We start from the raw sequence: 13,938 nt of genomic DNA, 5'->3' as shown, positions 1-13,938 counted from the left end.
TAAGTTAGTCCCGTCTCTTTCCTTCCTTTTTATTGTCTCTCTCTCTCTCTCTCTCTCTCTCTCTCTATTTAAGTAAGCGTTTCAATATTAAACATTTGTCTTTCAAGTATACATGGTTCAGAGTAGAAAGGGAAGTATTATGTGTATATTGTCCATTTGATGAAATATTGTGTGAGAACTCTCGAGAGATTGGTCTAATTTTTGTGAAAAAGTGATAAAGTGATAAAGTGACGAACAAAAATTTATTAATTTTCATAAAGTTTAAATTATTTCATTGCAATATTAGATTTATTCGCGTCTAATATGCTCAATATATTCCTACAATAGCACTTACTCACTTCAACGAATTCGTTGGATTACGATATGAATAAATCTACTTTTGCGAGGAATTTTGACAGAGTGAAAAAAGGAAGAAGAAAGAAGTTTAGATGGTAATCGTTAGGTAACTTACTTATTTCATGCATGCGCACTCCATTTTGGCCAACATTAACATCAAAGGTGCCGACAGAAAGTTGCGCTACTGTATATACTGTGCCCCAAGCATACAAAGTGCGCAGATTCAATTCAGTGCACTAAATACAATAAACGCATTACACGAAATATATATCTCATATCATAACACTTGTAATATATTTGGGAAGTAAGAATTGTAATTATTATTTATTACTTCATATACATATTGATCATTCTTATTCCTTAATAAAACTTTATAATCGTATTTTATAAATTATTGTATCATTTTATTTATATGCATTATTTATATGCATTATTTGTAAATTTTTTACGAGCCACCCGTACTCCCCCCCCCCTCCCCTCCCCTATGAATAGTCATATATTCCTTATGGAATATACGACAAAAATGCAACAGTTTAAAAAAGTTCATTTTTTAATACGAAATATAAATATTTCAGATTTCTAATATTTTTTTTTATAATAATAGACAGTACAAAGTTTTTATGGATATAGTTCATTTACTTTAAACATAGTAAATAATACCTAATAAATTAAATTTTTGATAGATGCGGCGTATATACTAGAGTTACTTTATATGTTTACGACGATTGGTAAAATTCGCTCAAATCAAATAATCGCTATGATAAAAAGATAAGCTAAGCAGTGATATGGTTACAACGTAAAAAATATAAGATACTTGGAAACATTTCCAAAAATTGATACTGAACGTTTTTACAAATAATATCTTTGTTTGTAACAATTTTTATAAACTCTTTGAGACTCATCTTGCGAATTAAATTAAGATATTGTATATACTTATATATCCGTAATTTTAGCATAGCAAAATGTGTAAAAAAATATATATAATCCAAAAAGTATAATTTTTGATGTTACTACTGTTATATATACGCATTAGCTTATTTATCATATTTCTTTCGAAATATAATATATTCACAATTATTTTAGACATTTAAACATACTCTGTCTGAATACACTCCGATCTAATTTTAGGGAAACCTAAATAAATAGAAATGTGTCTAAATAAATGCGCTATAGGAAATATTATCTTAGTAATGATCTCTGTTTTTACTTTCCATATTTTGTGTTAACATTCTACAGAAAATCACTCACGACTTACCAGTCTTTCCATATGTGCATTGGCAATAGAAGCTGCCAACGCGATCGATGCAAGTTGCGCCGTTGAAGCAGGCTGCGCCTGCACAGTCATCAATGTTGACGCTGCAATCGGGTCCAGTCCAGCCATTCACGCATATACACGAATAACTACCGTGCGAATTCGTGCATGTGGCCCCGTTGTGGCACAAGGACGGTCGTACCGAACATTCGTCCACATCCAGTTCACATTGCGTGCCCGTAAAAGCCGGTGGACACAAACAGGAATACTCGTTCACTCGGTCCATGCAGGTGGCACCATTTTGACAGAGATTGCCTGGGCAATCATCAATATTCTCCTCGCAGTGATCGCCTCGGAATCCTGAAAGATAAAAAGATCGCAATACGTTATTTCATTATCACAGAAAAAACTAGAGATATTAAAATTTAATCTTAAAATGAGAAATGGAAATAAAGATCCACACGAGACGCAAATTAAACAATGAATACTCTTATATAATAATTATACTCTTATATAATAAAAGATAAAATATTAAATAATCACGTTAAAAATAATACAAATAAAATTAATACGAATATTATTATTAAACAATTTTTGTAAATAGATGACAAATGATTTCAGATGCGTTGTTTAAATAATTAAACTATCAGTACTGGTGGAATTCTCAAATCGTCGTAATTAGCTTTGATTATTCGATTTCATTCGTGACACTTGAATGCATTTGCATAATTATGATCGGCAGCGCTATTAATAATCATGTGAGTATTAATAGCCTTAGAAGAAGGAAACAGTAATCTTTTACGAATCGCGGAGATATTTTCTAATCGGCGTTTAACGAGAGGACCGGACGATGAAAAAACAAAGAAAGCGATTGCGATCATTCTCGGCAATGCATCAGCATGATGTTCGTGGCATGATTATAAAGAGAACTTATTACTACAACACGTCCGCCGGCGTGAAAAATCGAGACGCGCCGTTGATGTCAGGCGTTGGTTTTATCACTTCTATGAATTTATGCTTCGATCGCGCGACCGAGGCCAACCGAGTAAGAAGAGATCGCAAGCTGACATGCCGAAAGGATAAAGCGATGAGCTCCGATAACCATGAAATTGGCGCTCCGATACGCCGGGACGGATTTCTTCCGGCCAAATCGCGCGAAGAAACGGTAAGCAAATAGAGGCGGAAACGTCTGAGACTGCGTGTACGTCAATTTTTACAATAAAATGCAATGCACAGTTTCGTTAACGTGGACAAGTTCATATTTTGCTATCCCAATCAGGGAATACATGATGCAAAGTTTTTCAGATAAAAAGCGTTTGGAAAAAATCATTGTACAAGCGTACATAATTTTTTTTTGCGCACTTGATATATGCAATGTTACACAATTGAGTTGAGTGGAAATTAAGTAGTTTTGTTTTAGAACAGACTGTTTCTAACGTCAACTGATTGTACCTGCGTAGTTCTTAAACTTTAGAAGGATAAGAAAAAGACCGATAGGAATCGATGGTGGATCAATCGAACAGACCTTGCATGACTGCTCGATTATCCGCACATTATGGAACTTTATTCATCCGTCGCTTTCTGCTCTTATTCTGTTGGGCAAAACAAACATTTGGACACGCGATAGCTAACGAATTCGCGACGGTGACCTGAGAAACCTTTTATTACGTGTATATTATTGCGTGCAATACATAGCCTTGCGTTTGATAAATATTTATAAATCAATTGTACTATAATAAGTGTTTAATAAAAATATAAAGATTATTGATTAATTTCGACTAACATTGTCGACATAGATATTTATAACTTAAAATAATTCTGAACTTTCTAATTCTTATATTTTATGCACCTATTTTCTGCTCAAAGCTTCCATTCTGATATAATAATTTAGATTTAATTTTAAATACATATCTATTTCGATTATATATATCAAAGATAAAATAAGTGACGTATAAAGACATGTATCTTTTTTAGAATTTAATCTTTATCTTGCTACGAACTGAAAGTTCCGATAATAAGATTGTGAAGAAACAAGCGCAACACTAGATAAGTCACTGGTATAATTAAATGACGATAGGAAAGGGTGATCAGTAAACTCTGATTATAAGTGTACAAGCAAATATCAAGAAAAGAGACCGCGAACAGAAAACGAAGTGATAACCTAATAGAACCGCTCGGCAATTACCATGGCGACATGTTGCGCAAAACGTCGATATTATTGCGAGACTTGTGTGTGGGTTTTATTCATTGCAAAATAAATCTCGCTAAGAGAGATATGTTGAATGATATATCGCTAATTACTGGCAAGAACACATACCGGCACGGTATAGCGCGCACTTATTAATATATTATTGTAGTATTAGTAATTCATTTATTACTGTTACATTATCTAACATTTTGTCGCATCGATACACACTTACGTAATATTTTCACAACATATAGACAATTTATCTTTTATGCTAAGAGTATAACGAATAAATACATAACATTACTGTAAATAAGTAATGCATTAAACATCAGTGTAGCAAATTTTTAATTTTTAGTCGTATGCAATTGATTGTATTTATATCATATGAATGCAATTATATTATGCGAAAATAGTATCAAGCGTTTAAAAAAATTTTCAATTTTGTCATTCACGTTGTCATGTAAAATATTTCGAATAATCACATTAATATTCTTATCGATATATCATCGTAATGAGATTGCATTTTCTTGATTCTGATAATCCATTGCGACAAGATAAGTGCGTTAGATCAGATTAAAACGTCAAGATATTTGATGCACACGGAATGATTAGACGCGAAATAAAAACGCCCTAAGAAAATCCGGATATGTGCAGCTCTCGATCAATATAAAAAGTATAATCCCTCCCCCCTCCCCCCCCCTCCTCTCTCTCTTTCTCTCTTCTTTTACGTGTTCTTCTTCTCGTCTTGCTCTTATCTACCGGTATCAGCAGTTACTCGGTGATACATACCTGGTCATGGACCACAGTTAACATCTAATGGCGCGCATAATTTATGCCTCATAGAACATCCGACTATGCTGCCCGCGGCTATGTAGCAGCGACGACGACGTGACTTAGGATGAGAATAGTGATAAAAACGCAGGCCAGAACGTACTCATGAAGTCTATCACGTTATTATTATTAGAAGCCCGCGAAGGATGCCCATGGCATTAATGTTAAAGCGACGCGAAAGTCGAGCCAGCAGATTCACCGCAATTCGTTGAAATCATTTAAGAATGGCTTCGTAGCTTCATAGACGTAAAAGTTGATCTTTTCTCATCCTGATTGATATATCGATTCACGATTTCTTGTATCATAGTGACCTCTATTTATGTCAATTAATGATAATCATTAAGTAGCCCTTTTGAATATAAACAATATGATAAATAAAATAGACGGAAATAATTAATGAGGATCAAATGTGTGTTTTCATTTTTATTTGGGCATTTGCAATTTTAAGCGATTAACGAGAGAAACGTCACATCATAGGAATTTTCAGATGGTATGGATTTCTCGCAAGGTGCGCACGGATAGTCGCACTCGAAAGGTTTCAAGCTGGAATTTTGAGATCGAGATTCCGCTAAGAAACTTCATAAGGGCTTCTTTTCTTCTCAAATTACCATGTTAAAAAAGACCATGTTAAAAAAGACCGTTTTAGAGGTTTCACATCTATCTCTAAGATTTTTAATTCAAAAACTCAAATATTCTTTTTCAATGTGTAATAAAAATTAATGCAATCATTGCAGTAATATAAAAATACGGTCGCAAGAAAAAAGAGAGAGGAAAAATGTAATATCTGATGCAATGCAATATAAATCATAAAGCATCTGATAAATCACTAGAATACGGATGGATAAAAGTGTATATTACGATAATTTATCAAACGAGATATCATAAAAATTTTTTCCTGTATGTAATGCACATCGCAAACTTTTCTCGTGATAACGCAATTACAATATCTTGCTCACTCGAGGTCTTTTTCCTCGGAGGAGACTCCGTTACAAGAACAAAATTGCGGCTCAACGTTCGCGATGGCATTTGCACATTCCCTTCCTCGTGACTGGATTTCCCCTGGAGGTGCTCATTCTCTCTCTCTCTCTCTCTCTCTCTCCATTTCTCTTTCCGCTCTTCTCGCGCATCTTCTTTCGCTTAGGTCCACGTGATATTGACTCTCAAGTTTTTGAGTGAGGAGGCATAATTAAACGGCAGACATCAAACAGCGGCATTCAACGGAATCTCATATTCCGTACAAAGTCGATCGATTTATCGATCGGTCGCGCTCTCTTACGACGCTCTCGACAGAAAAGGCGCGCGAGCGGGAACGCGAGGACGACGCTCCGAAAAACTAGCTACTCGGACATTCGAGGACCCCCCGAGACCAAACGATTAGGGTAGACGGTCGGGAACGAGCAACGGCGTGGCGATGCGGGGTCCATCCAGCACGACGAATCGATTGCCATTAATATCGATACCTGCGGCGTGAACAAAAGAGACGCGCCTCTTTTACCTAAGAATCGACCACGCGCGTATTTACACGTTCATTCGTTCCGCATTCATACTCGCATCTTTTTTACATCATTTTATTTCTTTGCTCGCCTTACAACGGTACTATTCACACAGTCTCGAAATATCGACAAGAAATCGACCAATGCCCCCTGCAGCACTCTATTTTTTATCCATTTCGCAAACAAGTTTCCCCCCTTTTGACAGCAGACAAGCGGTTAGAATTTATACTTTGCAAATATGTATCAACATATAAAATATACACATAAATATATTGCCAATACATTTCCAAGTCTATATAATATAATATATATTTATATTACATATATATAATATTCAAATATACTTTAAAATAATGTTATAATATTAACAAATATTATAAGAATTTTAAAAAGTAACAAAAAACAGACGAGATGATCATGTACGTATATATCTATTTATTTAAAAAAGTTGCTAATACTAAACTCTATTGAAATTAATTAATTTAAAAAATCAATATTATTATATAGAGTATTATATTTTTATTCTTTTTGACAATGCAGGACATAAAAATATGCTTATGTAGTATATTAATCGTAAAATTGATTATATTCTTTTCATTATTTTTGATTTCCTGCTAGAACATTCTAGTTTGCGCGTCTTACATAATCATTTTGGTCCAACAAAATTATTTTAGATCCATATCTAGCTAAATTTTATACGCTTCAGTAAAACTGTTCTTTCCATAATGCTGACGCAAATAAAACAATATAAAATATTCCAAGCAGAACACAAATCATCATGACATCAAAATAGCTCCACAAAATGATCACTAAAAGCTAATCAATTACGATTAATTTTAACATCATTTTGATGTTATCGTGACTTGTTCTGCTTGAGACGCTTACAGGAACAATTTGGTGTCTGATATCAGACATATTATTCTTAGCACTTCTTACATAGACGCAGCATATTTTGTGAGGATATCAGGGAGAACTCGGTGACCGAGCTAATGACGTTAGAGATTTCCATAAAGTGCGTCCCTTCTTTGAAAATCCGTCAACTCTCCGAAGACAAATCCTATCATGCACTACGATAATTCAAAGGATCCAACAGCAACTAGAGAGAAGCGACTAGAGAGAAGAGAAGAAAGACAGGTAGATATAAAGCTCTAGAAACCAAAATAGCGTATAAGTCCTTTAATTTTATATTTACTAATCATATCTTATATCAATAATACTAAGTGCTTATTGGAGACAACTAAATCGAAATGACTAAGTCGAAATAGCCTGTCGGCATTTCGGCTCAGATAAAAGGAATGTGTTCACATGGAGATGAAAAAAGGGCTATGTAAAGATTTGCTGAAAAAAAAAGAGAGAAAGAAAACAGCGCGTAAATGTGTAAGATAAAGATAGAAAAGCCACCGCTGCTTATAAATCGACCTGGATGAACCCCCATAATTGTAATTGTCCGTTGAGCCTCACCCCAGATCGGAGTAGTCGTTGCACACATATGCGCGTGTATACGTGTAAATGTGCGTGTTGAGCGGAACCTATTCGACGAGGATACATGTATCCGTTACTTTATTACCGATGCAGAGCTGTAGTGAGATTCGGCGTTTAAAATTATTTTCCGAACATCTATCCTCATAATAATTGTAATATTAATAAAATTAAAACGAGGACCACAAATCAAGATCAACTACAAAAAATAAATTTACTATACAAACGTTTCGATCCCTGAACGACTTATAACGAAATAGTACACACACGGTGATGAATTTATATTTTATTACTTTTACTATCTAAATCATCATATGTAGTTATTGTTTTTCAAATGAGCCGTTGATTTCAAATTGTATATTTGATTTAAACATTGAGAATGACCCAATAGAGGTCGAAACATTCGTATAATAATTATGTTTTTGTAGTTGATCTAGCATTAAGATCTAGCTTGGCTAGACAGCCTCGTTTTATTTTTAATATAATCAAATAATTTTATAAATTATTTGAGCCTTTTGTCAAAATTTTCTTTTACTATTTGTAATATTAATGTTTTGAAATTGATATATATATATATATGTGTATAAAACTGAAATATTATCTACATATGTATTTATATAGATATATATGTATATATATATGTATACATTACATATATACAACATTACATATATAAAACTAAAATATTATGCGTTGCAAAAATGTCCGAACGTTTATCCTTCTACCTTCAATTGCATATCAGTTATCCTAATTCCGAAGTAAGAATAGTTACATCTTATAAAGTATGATTATTATCAGAAACTGTTGGAAAAAAACAGATTTTGTTACACTTGTAAAAAAGTGTATATGTATTGATTTCGTAATTAAAGTATATTCATTATTCTAATATATGAGTCTCATAAAAAAAGAAGATTCGAGAAATCATTAGTGTCTTCAAAGCACAAAGGTATCCTTCGATGGAATGCAAAATTACTTTTATTCTTTGGTCTTCTTCTTATCGCCGAAGGATGCGTTGCGTGACAGTTCAGGTTGAACCGGAATTTCAAGAATCTGGAAGAGTCGTGGCAATTAGTTGCGCCGAGGCAGTCTAAATGATTTCATTCACCTTAAAATATCTGCGTATGGCGGGAAAGGTGAGATATAGATCTCGGAGAATTCTTGAGAAAGAGAAATCAGAAATCGAGATACTGCTTGTTTATTAGGTCGATATTATCCTGAAAATGAATTACGAATTTTTCATCACCAAAAACTGCTTCCTGCGGGAATTTCATGTTTCCATGAAATTGAACTCACACTTTACATCGTGCAAGAACGATCTTAACGTACCACTAAGGCTTCCCTTCTATTGCAAGGATATCCCTTTATTTCCGCTTAACGCTATAAGCGCTCTTCCGTCATGTCGCTCATCATGATGCGTTATATCCGCCGGATCACATTTCCAGCTTGTGTTTTCAAGTGTTTATCATACAGGAAGCGTAATATGTTGTTTCATTTAATTCAAACATCTAAATGCTTGAGCGTCGCTATCGATTATTATCAATCGATCAGCGAAAAAGATAGAAAAAGATCACGAATGTTAAATTCTATGCTATACAGTGAGCACCCTGCGATGGTAGAAGCAGCGAAAGGACATCCGTGTCGAATGTCCTTTCCTACGAATATAAAACGCCCTATACGCTTCCACCTCGATCCCCTTGTGCCACGCTACCACACTGTCCCTTTCCTTTGCACCACAGCTACGACTGGCCGTCTCTTTCTTCCTCCATTGCGATCCCTTCTCTTCAGTTTCCAACTCCCCTCTCTCGCTCTTCCTTCACCGTATATCGTCGTGGTATGGTACTACCTTCCTCCCTTCAATTGGGACCTTCCGTCTCGTTCTGTGGCCCTCCCTTCCTCTCTGGCCCACAAGGCGCGCTACGATGCAGTGCCTCTCAGTCGGGTCGAGGTGTGGCAACATCGCGGGAGCGGGTGGTGCTTCCCGCGTGCTGAGCCCACGTGGTGGAGACTGTGGGAAAATTCTCATGCCGCCGACTACGCCGCCGCCGCCGCCGCTGCCGACGACGACGATGACGATGGTGCTCAACCGGCGGCGACCGGAACGGCGCGGGAACAAGTACGCGCGACTTCCTGCTTTCACGCTCCAGAAAAGTCGCAGAAGATCGCGCGAAAAACGTATCATTAGGATATTGCGAAAAAATTTTTCAGGAACAATCGACCAAGAGACGTTCACCTTAATTTATTATTGATTTCGTTCTTTGCACGTTATAGAGCAAAGAATCATTTCCATCAAATTGCTTGCGATTTACAAATAATGGCAATGAAAAAAGAATATATCTAGGTAATTAAGAGCAATTGTAGATTTTAATTACAAATAGGGAAGAGGAACATTTATTTGAATAGATTCGAGACAATGTCTGTGTTGATGTGCATTTAATAACGTATTCTAATTGCATTCTAATATAATATTCTAATATAATATTTCGAAGCAGTGTGATCAATTGAGATACACTGAAAACATATTCGACCTCACCAAGTGAAGAGGAAGGTTAACTGTGAGGATCGTATCTCCCCACCGAAAAGCACAGCCGGAATTAGATGGCCACGAGAGCACGCTATAGGCGGAGGGGGTACCCGTAGAAAAATTATTTGTTCACTACTACGAACAGCAGCTACAGCGGCAAAACATTACCATTATTTTGATTACATAGTCAATTTAGATGCAACTCGGTGCGTTTGATGACATTCTCGGGGAACATGACTACTCGACCATTTTTCAAATTTTAAACTTCCACTACCAGTATTGAAACTATATGTTTAAAAACAAAATCTTCCAATTATTTAAGTGTGAGAAGAATTATTATATTTTTATTAATTTTATATATTTTATTAATTAATTTGATTATATTTTTATTAATTAAATATTTTTATATTTTCATTAATTTTTTATCTCTTATCCTTTTTTTTATAAATTTACGTTACGAAAAGAATGTAAAATATTAAAAAATTAAATTAAAGAATGTACGAGTGGAATTAGATTGGTTTTCGATAGGTCATAAGTTGTAAAATTTGTTTTACATTCGCACGTGCACTTGTTTCTCTTAAAATTAATTAAAGTGCTACGGAAATTAATATATATTACATGTTGCTTACAGTAATTATTAACAGTCGGGCAATCATTTTCTCGTGGTAATGTCGACGAGGATAGTCATCGATCACCATTCTAAAGTATAACTGTGGCTGAGAGAGAATGTGTGCATCTGCTACGTTTCAAATCCAAGTAAGGAGTAATTATCGCGATACGGTTAGTCCTCGTTAGCGGATAATGAGCCGACATAAAGCACTTTGCCCTTCTGTCAGAATCAACTAGTTAAATTTATAATAACAAAAAAAAGTCAAAATATTTTTATGAACGAAAAAATTCCGTATAAAATATTGTTAACATTGCGCAAACAAAATATTATGATAAATACGTACTACGATAAATCAACAATCAAAACGATCGTTTAAGGTTTAGATATATTAAATGCTAGAAACTCTTGGAATCAAAAAACTACGCTGCTTCGAAAATCAAACAAGCAATGGTTATTATTTACGTATAGAAGTTGTGTTGTTCGTCGTTTTGTTCCATAGTTACGTTCATTCCATGAATTCGTCACGAGTTCTGATTCTGAAGATAAGATGCGTATCTATTTAAATGAAAAATACACAATCTTAAGCCATATCGACTAACAACTGCAACAAATATCGCAAATCAACTGATAATTTCTGATAGAAGTTTAAATCGCTCGTCGTGCAGTTTCTCCGTTTGATGGACGATCATATCTCTGCCCCATTGCGCGCATACGTGAACACCGCATAATATGTCGACCGAATAGAAAGGAGGGCCGGATGGACGTCGGCATATGGGATTGGGAGTGGTCGAGGGTACTTTGGTGAAGCTGAGAGGGGGGGGGGGGGGGACAATGAACGAGAGAGATCAATTGGAAAAAAAAAACACAAGAGAGATGCAAATGGTCGATTCAAGCGGAAAGTAAAGAGACAATTCAAATCAGGATGTACGAGTTAGAATATGTGATGCATTCGGATAATGCTGTGTTACTAAAGTTTGTAAAATATATTCATATAAATATAGTGTAATAGTGCTAACGTGAGAGAAGACGGAAAACATATCCAAACTAGCAATATAATCTGCATAAGAGACTCGTATAAAAATTTGTTAAATAATATAATATTAATTATAAAACGTAAAAGAAAAAGAGAAAATTTAAGATTTTATCATTGATAGATTGGTAGTTGATACAAAGTTTTGCTGTTTCAAAAAAAAAAACAAAAAATATCAGAGTGAATAAATCAGGGTTGGGTAAAGACTAGGGGTTTTTTTTTTTAAAGAATAAAATGTATTGTGTTTCTTAAATATGTTTTTTTAATGCTTCAAATATGCTTAAATATCAATTAAGCATGCTTTGAAATGTTTAAAACATGTTTTTTATCAACCCTGCAATAAGTATTCTCTAAATCTGAATCAGTGGATAATCATTGGTATCAGTGAATTAAATATGAGATCCCTAACCTAGCTAATCTTTATTATGTGATCTAATTAACCTCCCAGCAAACGAGAATGGATTGAAATGAATTGAAATGGATTCAGATTTTCAGAAATATTGATTCACGAATGTTAAAATGAATGCTTTTCAATCCTGAATGCATTTTTATTTATTTATAGGAATTGCATGGAACATATCTCTATGGCTTTCAATCTAAAAATAATATTAACTTTTTCTGTACACATTGAATACTGCAATTCAAAATTTTGAATAGGAAATGCAGTGTTTCAATCCAATTGCATCCAATCGAATCCAATTGAATCCAATTAAATCCAAAAAAAATATTCGCTATTTAAAATATGCATTCGGATAGAAAAAAATTTCAATCCATTTTGATCCATTCTCGTTTGCTGAGCTTGTTTTAGTGCTTAAATTCAATGAATATGGTATTGAAAAATTCAAATTAACATGCAAATGTCAGTATTTTAGTTATATAAACATTCAAACATTCTTCCTTTTTTAATTGAACTTCACTGATCAGTGCCAAGTATGCCATTGGATAATTAATGACTATCCACTGATTCAGATTTAGAAAGTAAAAGAAAGGAAAGAAAGAACGTAATATCTGTTTAATTTTCTATAATGCCATGTGACTTGGAAGTTACGTACTTATATATTCATATTTTTTAAGTCTTATTAATTCAATGTTTTTCCATTTAATAATTAACAGTTTTTTTTAACTTTAATTTTGATAGATTAAGTTTTATTTGATAATAGTGATAGAGAGCAATATACCGTTCGTTTTATTTGGAAATTCCTATTCATCCCCCTTCTTCCATCTTCTCTTTCAAGATCCGATTTTTTTATTCACTCTCGCTAGATTGGAGCCCATTTTTTTTCACTCAGGAATGCGTGCTTTTTCTTTCTCTGTGCCCGATTTTCTGGTGCCATAAGAGGCGCTCGTATACACGAGAGGGGAACCACCGATAAGCGTAATTTGAATGGGTAATGGCCTCACCCTAGAGGTGGGTCCCCCGGTTAATGATGGACTTCGGAGAGATCCGGCCGACGAGATGCTGTGCGCAATCCCTCCCTCCGTATCCCATCGATTCCTGCGGTGCATTCTCGTTTGTGACCTGATCATGATTGGGAGATGGTTTCGACGCAGCCGCGAAATGCCGATAATACGGAACGTGCTTCCTTTGGGGAGTAGACTCAGTTTTTCCTTATTGAATAAGCTGTTTTTTGAAGCAGCAGATCCTCAACAAGTTCATTCGTAATATAAGATTCTTAACAATACAAGGTATTCTCTTTATAATATAAGGTATAATTTTTGATATCTCATCCAAACATGGGTCACTAGAATCCGTCCGTTTTTTCCATCTATTTAGAATGATTCAAAAAATCTCTAAAAATTCACTAACATACTTTCAATTTTCTAGAATAAATATTGAAATTTTATTTTGGAAAATAATAAAAGGTAGTTTAATTTATAATTACTGAAAGATTTAAAGAAGCTTGCATGAACAGGAATCGCTCGATCTTATACGGTAAGGATTAAAAAGTATTCTTTTTTAATGTTACTATTTTCTCATATTTTACAATAGTAAAACATAATAGAAAAATATGAAAAATAAAATATGTAATTTTTTTTTATTGATGTTACAAGAGAAAATAGTTATATTTTCCATCATTAGGTATTTAAGTGATATGAATGTAATGATATATATATATATATATATATATATATATATATATATAGTATAAATAAATAAATAAATATATACGTAAATAAATAATAATATTATTATTATA

General features: G+C 34.1%; 1 protein-coding gene across 1 annotated transcript in view; it reads right to left on the bottom strand.

Annotated features, from left to right (window-relative positions):
• Positions 1–13,938, bottom strand: part of LOC105622484 (neurogenic locus Notch protein) — a 318,234-nt gene that overhangs the window by 102,543 nt on the left and 201,753 nt on the right. Inside the window, exon 6 of the mRNA XM_012203901.1 lies at positions 1,592–1,948. Within this exon, the coding sequence (XP_012059291.1) occupies positions 1,592–1,948 (357 nt within the window). The remainder of the gene's footprint in view (positions 1–1,591; positions 1,949–13,938) is intronic.

Source organism: Atta cephalotes (genome assembly GCF_000143395.1).
Source record: "Atta cephalotes unplaced genomic scaffold scaffold00045, whole genome shotgun sequence".
Classification (NCBI taxonomy): domain Eukaryota; kingdom Metazoa; phylum Arthropoda; class Insecta; order Hymenoptera; family Formicidae; genus Atta; species Atta cephalotes.
This window is presented reverse-complemented; position numbering and strand designations above follow the sequence as displayed.